The following is a 13,054-nucleotide window of genomic DNA, read 5'->3' as shown; positions in this document are numbered from 1 at the left end:
GCCCCCTATTTGCTCCTAATACCACGGTGCTCGGCAGATGGCGTACTCCGCCGATGGCGGCCACTTCCACCTGCAGACGCACCTGCCACCGCCGAGCACCGGTCCAGACCCCATCCTCATCATTAACTCTCCTGCTTTCAGACAAGATCTCACAGTGTCTCCTCAGCCATACTTCTACGTCATACTCTGCCACTGCTTCATTATAGAACTGAATAGTTACTATTTTGATCTCTCTATCTGTCAGGGCGTCGACCACAAAGTCACTCAGGGGCATACTGTCTTTTTTTTCCCTATACAAAATCCAAAAACTCTCCAGCACTTGAGGGTTCTTAAAGCTCACCTCAAACACGTCCCTAGGTCCAGGCAGTTTAACCACACAGTTCAGCTCAGAAGGGGCAAAGCCCAGGCCCCTCTGCAGCACGGACCTGCTGAACTCCAGCCGGGTGAGGGCCGCGGTCTCGGCTCCAGCCTCACGGCTGAAGCGCACCGCATTATGGCGCCTCACACCGGCGGTTCGCTGGGCCATGCTGCGCTTTCCTACCTGGGAGAAGGGTCGGGAGGCTCTCAATCCGGAGGTCGGGGCAAGTCCACCTGGCTGGGGAGCAGCTTCCACCTCCGGGGCTCTTGCAGGGAGCGGGCCTTGCGGGGAGAAGTCCGGGCCCTGGCTGCAGGAGGCCTCCCTCAGGGACGTTGCCGATCGGCCTGGTCGGTCCCTGGAATCCGAGGCCTCTCCTGGATCCTGGCTGGTGACGTCAGCAGGGAGCAGTCCTGGTCAGGCCGGGCTCCGGGTAGATGGTCGGCCGGGCTTCTGGATGGGACCCACTCCGTGAGGAGTCCGCCGACTCCTCTGGCTAGGTCCCCTGTCGCTCCCGGTCCGTCCCAATCTCCACTCGCCTCGGCCTCCGGACCGCTCCAAGGACCCAGGACTCTGCAGCTCTGTCAACCGGCACCTCCCCGTCTCGTCTGGTCTGGCCTGATGGATCAGCTCCCTGCAAGGAAAAAAGAAAGACTGTCAAATACAGCTCAAAGCCCCCTGCTGGACAAAGGTTTCTCTCACTATTGGAGGGAAACCCGAGTCCAAGATGCTATTATATTATAAATAATGACAAATGAACCCCCGGGTCGTTACAGTATTAACAACCCAGCGATGGACTAGCGTCCCGTCCTGGGTGTATTCCTGCCTTGCGCCCTATGCCTGCCGGGATCGGCTCCGGCTTCCCCGCGACCCTCACCAGGATAAGCGGATGGATGGATGCAGAAGCAGAAATATCACGGGGGAGATGGGGCATAGGCAGCAGGACCCACCGCAACTAGGGGCCCCGCAAGGGGATCCACGTTCCACTAGATATATATACAATTATATACCAAAGCACAAATATTATTTATCAGTAAAATAATTCAATATATATATAACATTATAAGTTATACTATATGATTACATAAATTCCTGGCACTAATCTGAGCTGTTTGTTGCTTATTTTATAAAGTATTGAAATATAGCAATGTACAGAGTCTGTCATTATACCCGCTTAAGGGGCCCCTTTGCCTGGGACTTGCAACTGCGCTTCCAGTGTATCTTTACACTGCGCTGTCACTGCCCGCTCGCCGGCGGGTCTTATTTTTAAACTAGCCAGTAGAAAAGAGAAGGCACTTCAGTATGCAGAGCACATCTGCTTCCCATTGGTTGTCGCCGAACTCCGTCACTGTGCGCTCGCTGCTAATTTGCATAAAGTTGCACATGCTCAGCTCTGCCCTGTCGCCGTCGCCGGGAGATTTTGTGTCCGAGCGGATCCGCCCGCTGTCGCCGGGATGCGGCTCTCATTGGCGTTTTATATATATAAAAAACATGTCACATCTCTGCAGCGGCCTACCTGGAGGACCCGCAGTTGTAGGCTTTATAGAGGGGTGGTGGGGCCCACAAGAGCGCCCCGCCCCTCTCTGCTAACAACCATATAACAACTAACAACTCTTCATAACTACAATAATCATTTTCTCCTTCCCCTTTTAACTCAAATTACCATTTTTAACTTTTACATTTTGATTTCTAGATCAAGTTTTCCCCTTAACAACAATAGATTTCCCTTCTGAAGTTCCAACACTTCAACGTAAAGGTCCTCTCTTTGAACCTAGTTTTTCTTTTTCTAGTTTGAATGGGGCCGACATCTTTAGAATCTGCAATTAAATAAGTAAATGTCCTGTTATGTAGTCGGTAAGACAGCTGAAAAATAAGCAATATATATTAATAATTGTAACTATACAAATAGGCCCATGTTAAGAATAGTATTTGTGTTAAACACCACTCAAAAACAATACGCATATTATGTGATGTAGTTATATTTTAAATATAAAAAGTATTTAAACTATTATGTCACATGATGTAGCACACTTAGGTTTGCAGAAACGGTCACAGTAACTAGAGGGTTAATAAAAGCAAAAGCAGGAAGTGTTCGCCCCCATCAACGTGCTTATTAAACATAGACGTCAGCGAGTAGTGTGTATAAACCTGTGCTTTCTTTGTGCTTTTATACCGAGGTAAAAACAACTTACAGAGTACACTGTCGCTTTTAAGAAACCCTGCTGCAATTGCACAGAATCGTCAGGGTGGCACGGCGTGGTTTCCGTGCTCATTTCTATAAAAATGTAGTATACAGTTTCTATTATTGAATGTACTGTATTTAAACTTAAGTAAAACTAAGTACTTTTAAAATGAATTTAAAATTACATGTACAGTGCGCACTATGGCGGGGTTAATGGCATTTATGTTTTGTGTTATTTCATTTAAGGCTTTATTTTTGTCTGCATTTTACCCCAGAATTACCCGTTTTCTTAATTTAGCTGCACTGTGTCTGAAGGAACGGCGCTCCCCCCCACCGCTGCCACTTCTGTTTAAGAGGTTACGAGCAATAAATACAATCGGTGCAAAGTACCATGAGCTCTCATCCTAATGCACCGAGCTGACCCCAGGCAGATCAAATCAGGGGGAGGGGGCATGAGCACAGAAGAAGTGACAGTAATAGAGAGAGAGAGGGAGAGGGAGAGAGAGGCGACTGACCCATGTTGTGTTTGTTTTACAGCCCCAACAGGAAGATAACCAGCACGGCCTTTGGCAGGTACGTGACTCTGCTCTTTTCTTTTTTATTGTTGGTTTATCTGTAGCCGGCACACGGCAGGTCTGGGTCTGTCGATTATTAACGCCCTGCGTGGTGCTCATGCGCTGGACCCTGAGCCGGCATCTCCTCCTCTGGAGTCACAGCTGGTGGGTCGGAGTCTGAGTGGCCGCCGGGCCGCAGGCGGCGCTGTGGTGGCTCTGAGACAGAGGAGAGCTGGGTAAAATCCCCAGTGGTGCCGCGGGAGTTCCTGCGGAGACACCCACACACCACTGTAGGTCCGTGATTGGGGGGTGGAGCACCACAAATGAAATAATAATAATGATAATAATAATAATTCCTTCCTCATGGCTCTCCTCTCCCCCCCACAGGCAGCTCTTTCACAACAGTAACTTCAGCAGCAGTAATGGCAGCACTGAGGACCTGTTCCGTGACAGCATTGACTCCTGCGACAATGACATCACTGAGAAGGTAAGCGGGGGGGCGTGATGATGTCACACATAGGGGAAGGTTGTGAGAGATCTGATGCCAGATCCAGTCATTCTCAGTGTACAAAACTCCCGGTGGGTCCCTGTGGGTCTCTGTGCGTCTCTGTGCGTCCCTGTGGGTCTCGGTGGGTCTCTGTGGGTCTCTGTGCGTCTCTGTGTATCTCTGTGCGTGATGGCTCCTCTCTGTGTCTGTCTGTCTGTCTGTCAGTGTTTCTGATGGCTCATCTCTGTGTCCCTCAGGTGAGTTACCTAGAGAAGAAGGTGACAGAGCTGGAGAACGACAGCCTCATGAGCGGAGACCTGAAGTCCAAACTGAAGCAGGAGAACACACAGCTGGTCCACAGGTACCACGGCCTTTGCACTTGTGTGTTCAGTACCTGCAGGGGCGTCGAGGTGAGGGGACGGCAAGCCCCTCCTGCAACCGCACATGCAACGTAACGTGTGTGTGAGCGCGCAATGGATGTCTTTAATCTGCATGTGCTCCTTTATTACAATTTGTATTTTACTTGAGTGTTGAAGTGTGTGTGTATTTCACCTGCGTGTTGACGTGTGTGTTTGTGTGCGCAGGGTCCACGAGCTGGAGGAGCAGATGAAGGACCAGGAGGCGCGGGCCGAGCAGACACTGGAGGAGGAGCTGCGGCGCCACCGAGAAGCCTACAGCAAGATGGAGAGAGAGAAGAGCACGGAGATCGAGCTGCTCAGCAACAGGTACAGCACTGAACAGCACAACACAGCACAGCACTCTGCAAAGTGTAAAGTAAAGTGGGACTACAGAAATATTCACCACTAAACAACACAGCACAACACAGCACAGCACTCTGCAAAGTGTAAAGTAAAGTGGGACTACAGAAATATTCACCACTAAACAACACAGCACAACACAGCACAGCACTCTGCTCTAGGCTGCAGCGCGGTCACAGGGTCCCTGTGTCAGTCTCTGTCTCTGTCTCCCGTCAGGGTGCAGCAGCTGGAGGAGGAGAACGGCGAGATGACCGTCAACGTGTCCCGGTTAAAGTCACAGTCGGAGAAGCTGGACGAGGTGAGCTGTCCCCCCGCCCTGCCATCATACAGTTCACACATCCCCCAGCCTCGGTGCCCTGGCTGTGGGGGGTCTGCTCTGGGGTGACACGCCCCTGTGGACCCCGTCCCCCTTCCTTGCCTCAACCCTCTGAGGCTGTGGGGCTGCATGCACCACGGTGAGAAACAGGCCATTGCTCCTGTGAACCAGCACTGACGTGTCTCTGTCTCTCGCCGTGTGTGTGTGTGTGTGCATGTGTGTGTACGTGTGCGTGTGTGTGTGAGTGCAGGAGCGGCAGCGGATGACCGACAAGCTGGAGGACACCAGTCTGCGGCTGAAGGACGAGATGGACCTGTACCGCAAGATGATGGACAAGCTGAGACAGAACCGGCACGAGTTCCAGAAGGAGAGAGAGGCCATGCAGGAGGTCAGCACCCCCCCTTGTACTGTCTCTCTGTCTCGGTCTCTGTCTCTGTCTCCGTCTGCCTGTCTCTCTCTCTCTCTGTCTCTATATCTCTCTCTCTCTGTCTCTGTATCTCTCTCTCTCTCTCTCACTGTTTGTCTGCCTGTCTCTCCCTCTGCCTGAATAGAGCAGGTTGTGTGGAGTCTCTTGTTGTTGTCTGTGTGTGACCCCTCTGCCCGCTCTGCCCCGCAGCTGATCGAGGACCTGCGGAAGGAGCTGGAGCACCTGCAGCTGTTCAAGCTGGAGACGGAGCGGCCAGGCCGGGGAAGGAGCTCCTCGTCTAGCCTGTCCGAGTTCAACGCCAGGACCCGCGAGATGGAGCTCGAGCATGAGGTCAAGAGACTCAAACAGGTGGGGCAGCAGCGGCACACTCTCAGACACTCAGACACTCTCACACTGACACTGACACTGACACTCACACAGACACACACATGGACACAGGCACATACACTCACACCGACACAGACACTGACTGGGAGGTGTGGGCGTGTGCCGGGGGCTGGTGTGGTTGGCGCTGCACTGGCAGACCGGGAGGCCCACAGCACTGCCTTACCGCCCTGCTGCCCGCAGGCACACACCAGCCTGGCAGGACTGCCCTCCCGCCAGCAGCGCCCTGAGGAAAACGCACAACCCGTCGCCAAAACATCCAGTCAAGCAGCAGGAATTGGTGAAACGACAGCATCACGGCGGTCGCGATGCGAAGGCATGTCTGTGTCGTCAGCTGTGGAGAAAAGGGAGACGGAATCGCTTCGAAAAGCATCAGGAAAGAAACGGCTGACCCTCAGACTATCTCTTTTGAAGGTTTTTATTTCTCTAGGAGCAGTAAAGAATAAACTCCTGTGAAGAACTCTCTACCCACTGAAGGAAACCGGGCCGGGGGACAGACCCACAGTGGTGTGCAGTACGATGAACACGCAAACGCATACACGCACAATAGAGTCCGTTCTCACGCTTTGTAGATTGGTCATTGTGAGAAATGTACTTATATTTTTATTTAATTTTTGACCTGTTATCTGCCCTGGGCCAGAAGAGGGTGCTGGAGCTTACACCCCTTCTTTCTTTTTCTTTCTTTTTCTTTTTCTTTCTTTCTTTCTTTCTTTCTTTCTTTCTTTCTTTCTTTCTTACTTTCTTTCCCCGTGTTGCTCTTGTTGTATTTGCTCAGAAGTTAATTTCCCAGGACGTCCCCTCTGAGCTCCACCAGCTGCTCCACTCTGGGCTGCTGCTGCTGCCCAGTCTGCTGGTAAACCCTCTTTACTGTCAATCTGAACCCATTAAAATCACTAACAACAGCACAGCGCCCCCCAGCCCAGCGCCGCTGGCCAGCGCCCCCACCGGGAGGAGGTGGAGGCTGGAGACCCCTAACCGCATCTCATTCGTTTTAGAGTAGAGTCCCGTCCCTCTGCACAGCGGCTTCCTAAATAACACTTCATCTGTCTCTCCGGGGTGGGGGGCTGTCATTCTGTCATCTCTGCCCTCATACACACGCACACACCTGCACGCACAGCCCCCTTCCTGCTCTCTCACGGGCCCTTCGTGCAGCATCACCCCCCCCTCACCACCACCCTGTCCCATGCGTCCGTCCGTCTGTCCCGCCTTCCTCCTGTCACTGAAGGTTCTTCTCTCTCCCCCCTTAGGAGAACCAGAAGCTGCGAGACCAGAATGACGACCTAAATGGCCAGATCCTCAGCCTCAGTCTCTACGAGGCCAAGAACCTCTTCGCCACCCAGACCAAGGCCCAGTCTCTGGCTGCGGAGATCGACAACGCGTCCCGGGATGAGGTGAGTGCTCGGGGAGGCAGGCCGTGGTCACGCTGAGTGTGTGTGTGATATGTATTGTGTGACTGTTGTGTGTGATGTCTTGTGGAGTGTGTAATGTAATTTGATGTAATGTGGAGTGTGTGATGTCATGTGGACTGTGTGATGTCATGTGATATAATTTGGAATGTGTGATGTCATGTGGAGTGTGTGATATTATGTGGAGCGTGATGTCATGTAGAGTATCTGATGTCATGTGAGGTAATACATGTGTTCTGTGCTCCAGCTGATGGAGGCTCTGAAGGAACAGGAGGAGATTAATAACCGGCTGCGGCAGTACATGGACAAGATCATCCTGGCCATCCTGGACCACAACCCCTCCATCCTGGAGATCAAACAATGAGCGCTTCCCATCTGCCCCGCCCGGCTCAAAGCAGACCACGCTTCCTGCGGCCCAGGGGCCACTGAAAATCAAGCCCTTTTGTGTTTACAAGGAGTCCCGGTGCTTCACTGCACTCATCTGTGAATCACCAGAAGATGTGGATATCTCTCATGCACTTTTTCACATTTTCTATTTTGGTTCTAAGTGTTGTTAATTTTATTCTGTTTTACTTGTCGTTGCCACTGCTGTAGCGTAGCGTACATAGTCCGACAAACACACACAGGGAAAAGGCATTGTGTCTGGAAAAACGTTTTAAATACAGAGGGGATTCTTTTGCTGTTGTTGCTGTTCTTACACATATAAAAGGAGTGTGTGTGTGTTTGTATATAAACTACATCTGGGTATGTAGTTACGCTCCCCTGCAGGAATGTAGGAGAGATGCAGTAACACACAAAGAGGCCATGTCGCTGTGCGAGTGGATGGGGGGGGCCCTGTGGAGAGAGACAGCAGGTGTTAAAGAGACATGCAAGTGCGTCAGAGAGGCAAGGGGGAAGTGAGTGCTGAGGGCCGGTGTGTGACCGCTGTGCGGAGCTTCATTCTCCCCGGCCTCAGGCCCAGGCGGCTACCAGGTTGTGGGGGGATGGAGCGGCGCCAAGGGCAGCAGACTCCGATGGAGGGATAGGTGAGGGGAGGATGGACTGCCCCCCCATTGAGCACCAGGTGTGAGTGGGTGGAGGGAGGACAGGTTGGGCCATGTTGTGTTGAGGGAGGAGTCAGTTGTGCTGGGGGAGGAGAGGGAGCTGAGAGTGACAGGCAGAAGCCCTGGGTGTCTATGTTGAACTGTGAGACCCACACAATCCTGCACAACTGCCATACTTATAGAGCACGCACATGCAATAAGACACTCATACACACACACACACACACACCCATACAAGTACACACATACGCACACACAAACCATTGCCTGTACACTCACTCACACACACACTGGCGGCCGGGCCGGGCAGGTCTCATCTCGGGGGGGCTTCACTAAAGCACAGAGACCCCCAGCATCACAGCTAGTGTGAGAATCCAAATCTATGAGAAACTGTAGCTTCTGATTGTATAGCATTGTATTGTATTGTCTCGCATTGTGTTGCATTTTAGTGTCATGGCATCTCAAGATTCAGGAAGGCCTGCCGGGCCGCAGAGGCAGCGGTGGGCATTGTGGTGCCTGCAGACGCACCTTAAACTACTGAGAGAGGAAAATGAATGTTACACACCCAGCTGGGGTTCAGACACGTCTCTGCGGACGTTGTTCAGCCGACATGCAAACATGCAAAAACATGAATGTTCTGTTTGTAAAATCGGTTATTGTGAATGTAAAATTACAAAAAATAACATATTTATATACATATGTGTGTGTGTGTGTGTGTGTGTGTGTGTGTGTGTGTGTATATATGTGTGTGTGTGTATCTACAGAAATATACACATATATGTATACAGTATATAGTTACTCTGCCAGTGCTTGTCTGGGAAGATTGTGTTTTGTTTTGAAAGCGAAGCTATAGGATGCAGAAGTTGTTTATTTTTTCATACAGAGATACTAACGAAGGGGGAGGGATGCTGGGAAGGTGTAATTAGCTTGTTCTCACTGAGGCTGTGCCACTCAATGACTGTGCTTTGTGTGTTCAGTACTGTAAATCCATGACAGAGGCGAGTGAGAGAGAGAGAGAGAGAGAGAGAAAGGGTGGGGAGAAGAGAAGCAGAGAGAAAGAGGGGGAGTCTGTCTCCTGTTGTCTCTTAGATGGTTTGAACAGCCATACAGTGCAAACTGGAATAATAATAATAATAATAATAATAATAATAATAAATAATCCCAAACCTGAGATCAGAGCCATGCTGTCCTGTCAGATGACCCAGAAGCCAGGCAACGCTGCGCCCCAGTGTTTGGGGCTGATACGTGTTGTGACCCGGTGACACTGCCAGGAGAAATAACCTGCAGAAACGTGTCTGCCTGTGCCTGTGGGCTGTGAGTCACACATCCACACTCTCTCTCTCTCTCTATCTCTCTCGGCTGCCAGAGGAATCATCCTACTGTAACAATGTCAGGAGAAATAGTGACATTTGTATCAATAGTTTTCAGAAGAACAATGATGGCGAGAGCTGGGTGCGTTTATTGACCTATTGGGTGATACATACCCAACAAATATAATAATAATAATAATAATAATAATAATAATAATAATAATAATAATGATAATGATAATAATGATAATAATAATAAATGTTATTTGACACTGTAAAAGTCATGAATGTATCATGTTGCATTTCACAGCACCTGGTCCCGAGTGTTGAGTTTCCTGTAGGAACGCCAGTGTTAATACAAGAGAGACAGACTGTGTTGCTCTAGAAGTGTTTTTTTATTCTTTTTTAAAGGTGTTGTAATTAGGCAATGCTTCAAATAAACAAACACAGACTCATACACAACACACAGTCACTCACACACACACACGCAGTCTCACTCACTCACACACGGCCGCACATATTTACACACACACGCACACAGACAGACACACTCTCAATCACACACACTCAGTCTCCGTCACTCACACACACACAGAAATAACGAACTGCTGTCAGTATGTCGTTCACTGAGATTAGTTTTGCTGTCTCGCACAAACTGTGCTGCGGATTGTGCGCACGTTCTCTGTTTGTGCTCTTCGTGCCTTTCTGTCTCAGCTGTATCACCACGGTCTTTATCTCTCATGCGTTTATTTGCTTTGTGTTCTTCTACTCTTTGATTGTTTTTCTGCCGGCGATAACAGGAAAAAAAAGCTTTTATATATATATCCCTTTTACATTCTTGTCAGTGTCTAAACATTTTTCATAACTTGTAAATGGTGTACATAAAATAGTTACTATTTGTATTCATGTGCCACACATCACAGTTTTAAAAACAAAAGAGAAAAAGTCTTTTTTACAGTTTTTGGAGTACAAATAAAATGAAAATGTCTTAGATTCTGTGTGCTATAAAGAACCTACTGCACAATTTCCTTTGTTGTGGTTAATCAACTTAGAAGCAATATATGATTTGAAGGGATTGTTTTGTTTTGTTTTTTATTTGTTTGTTACATTAAGATGCATTGGATTTGCACTGACCACTCAACTAATTTGGAGTTGTTGGTTTATTTTTTGTTTGTTTTTTGGGGGGTGGGGGCTGTTAAGACAAACTTGTTCCTTTTATTCACATTGTTGGTTTCTGTGTCGGGGAGAGCAATGTAACTTTTCTCACGCTGGTCCAAGCAAGGCCCAGCACTGATGGACGGACTGATGGACTGCACAGTGGCCAGGCCTGGCTCTCTAGCTGTCCACAGCATGGGGCGTGACCCTCTGGGGGGTGACCCTCTTGGGGGCTCAGCTGGTTTGGTGAGGCAGAGACAGCCACACCAGATACCGGTGTACTGGGAATGACAACAGCCAAGCAACTGTTGTCCGCTCCCAACGGTGTCCGGTTGCGGCCTCTCGCTTCTGGGGACGTTTTCGAGGGCTGTTCGTCAAGACCCTGTTTTGCACAGTTCCTTTCAGACTGGGATGAGCAGCACCTCAAAGCTCTCCGATCCGATCCCGGAGCCGGGCCGCGAGGACAGTAATATTGCGTGCCTCAGAGCCCCCACATCACTTTGTTTTGTTACTTTGTAACCTAGCTGCTGATTTCCTGTCATGCTGTACCACTGAGCCGCAGCTCCTGTGTGTCCTGTGAGTTCTGTTCGATCACACGCCGGCTCTGCTAATGTGACTCCTGACGGATAGTTTCGATGTTGTATAAACTTAAAAAGCTGTAAATAAAAGTATTTGCTTTTGGCATGACTAAAGGAACTGACATGGCCGACTCTTCTTACACTGTTGTGTGCTTGTAGTGTGTGTGTGTGTGTGGATTCGCTCTTGTGTTTTGTCCACAGTTCCTTCAGGAGGCTTGTGAACTCTGCTGCCTTACAGGGTCCTAACTGTCCAACAAAAGACTTCCAGCGTGACACCCTGGCGTGTTACTGGTTATCACGTTCATCCCCTTGGACTGCAGGGTGGGAGCGTGACGCACCACAGGTACAGACACAGGTACAACCATTCCAGTCTGTCTCTGTCTCCTGAGCTGCTGCGTGCAGTGTCGTCTGTGTGTGTGTTGTGATTATTAGGCTGACCTACATTTCACAGGAATTAAAACATGACTTAAGGGACCAGGAGAAATCTAGTTCAGTTCTGCCTGTTTGAGGTGAGAATGATATTGGATAATCAAGATGAGTGCAGGGGTGCGCAGTTCAGCCTTGCGGAGGCTTTTCTAACCCATCCCACCTGCATCGGTGTCCCAGTGGATTTGTGATCCCCTGAGTGCGTTGATCGCGCAGCCGTGGCGGAGGACACTGCAGAGATCTAGGCCGCTGGGGGGGGGTTGGTGAGGAGGAGTGCTTATGTAAGCGAGACAGATTGGGAGTCCAAGCAGCTGGTGCTGTGCCAAGCAGGAAAGATACCCGGGACACCTCTGACGCCAGCCAAACCAGTCCAGCTCCCAGGGGACCTGAGCTGTCAAGACCCCGTGTCCCCTTCAGCACAGTGAGAAGCACAGTGGTGAGGAACCCTGCAGTTAATGGTGTTCACTGTTTCTAATGCGGGTGGCTGAGACACACAGAGACGGCGGCAGGGCGGCCTCTGCTGGCGAGCGGCAGGAGAGGACTGGAAAACAGGCAGAGCGCTGCCAGCAGGGAGCTGTTCTGCAGGGTCTGTCCTTTGCATTTGCACCTGAACTCTGTTGAGAAACACTGGCCAGTCCAACACTAAAGCCAATCAGAGGTCGGTGAAACCAGCCCTTTATGATTCAAATCAAGGGTCCCCAACCCAATCCTGGAGGGGCCCCTACCCGGCTGTTTTGTGTTGCAACTGAGCTCTCAGTTAATTAATTGAACCTTAATTGAAGTAACAATCTTCTTAGATTTGACTTTTTAAATTGTGTAATAAAAGAGTTGGTTCTTTAATAAGTTATTTATATAATTATACACTTAACTTACAACCCCTACTGTTTCAAATAATTAAAAGCCTCTGATTTGAGAACTTATTAGTTGAATTAAGGGTTCAAGTAAGTAACAGAGCTCCGTTGGAACAAAATCAGCAGGGATGGGGCTCCTCCAGGACCAGGTTAGGACACGGACGCTCACAGCGCAGTCGCTCCCACACGCATGCTCACACAGCCGGCGCACTGCGGCTCCGGCCCGCCGGGGGGCAGCACTGAGGACAGCGCGCTGAAAAATCACCCGGACCGGCGGGACATCCGAGCAGTCGAGCCGCGGCGGAGGTGGGTGTCCCGTCGCTTCCCGGATTAAATACAAACTTCCCGTTAAAGAAAGTATACATTTCTGTAATAATGAAGCATTATTGAACAGTGTGGCACAAGTGAAGGCTGGTGTCTTTCTGTCCCAGTTAATTAATATAATCACAATGCGGGCGTGTTTGGCAGTTTGGTAAACGACCCGCTCAAAGGCCGTTAAAATAATATTAAGAATAAATCTCCGCTTGTTTATGGTCTGCGTGGTTGTAAATGTTTAATTAATCGATTAAGCAATAACGGTCAAGTATTGAGTCCGGCGCAGTGTTTTAATTTGATTTCAGTGTTGTATAATATAAAGAGAGGTCACCAGGTCAAGTGGACGCTGTGGTGGGTTTGATGGCGCAGTCCGGTGACGCGCAGACTGATGCGCTTCTCTGCGCAGTTTGCGGGACAGACACGCATGTGAGTGACATGATTGAGTGCGTGGCGCTGTTGCAGCTGCAGATGCGCAGGCGGGGACCCCGGGGCTGTGTGTTGTGTGCT

The 13,054-nt window shown here is 49.9% G+C and overlaps 1 protein-coding gene across 3 annotated transcripts in view; it reads left to right on the top strand.

Moving 5' to 3' along the window:
* LOC136749700 (rab11 family-interacting protein 4A) overlaps window positions 1–11,077 on the top strand; it is a 48,435-nt gene extending 37,358 nt beyond the window's left edge. For 2 of the 3 annotated variants that reach the window (XM_066704186.1, XM_066704188.1), the window contains 10 exons: window positions 3,075–3,110; window positions 3,479–3,578; window positions 3,836–3,939; window positions 4,163–4,303; window positions 4,553–4,634; window positions 4,903–5,040; window positions 5,269–5,427; window positions 6,239–6,316; window positions 6,711–6,854; window positions 7,117–11,077. In XM_066704186.1, coding sequence (XP_066560283.1) covers window positions 3,075–3,110; window positions 3,479–3,578; window positions 3,836–3,939; window positions 4,163–4,303; window positions 4,553–4,634; window positions 4,903–5,040; window positions 5,269–5,427; window positions 6,239–6,316; window positions 6,711–6,854; window positions 7,117–7,233 — 1,099 coding nt within the window. In that variant the 3' untranslated portion in view covers window positions 7,234–11,077. The remainder of the gene's footprint in view (window positions 1–3,074; window positions 3,111–3,478; window positions 3,579–3,835; window positions 3,940–4,162; window positions 4,304–4,552; window positions 4,635–4,902; window positions 5,041–5,268; window positions 5,428–6,238; window positions 6,317–6,710; window positions 6,855–7,116) is intronic. The other variant, XM_066704187.1, reaches the window with a different exon arrangement.
* The last annotated feature ends 1,977 nt before the right edge of the window (window positions 11,078–13,054 follow it).

The sequence above is a fragment of the Amia ocellicauda genome, chromosome 5 (assembly GCF_036373705.1).
Source record: "Amia ocellicauda isolate fAmiCal2 chromosome 5, fAmiCal2.hap1, whole genome shotgun sequence".
Taxonomy (NCBI): Eukaryota; Metazoa; Chordata; class Actinopteri; order Amiiformes; family Amiidae; genus Amia; species Amia ocellicauda.
The sequence above is the reverse complement of the archived record's forward strand: the minus strand, read 5'-3'. Positions and strand labels throughout refer to the sequence as shown.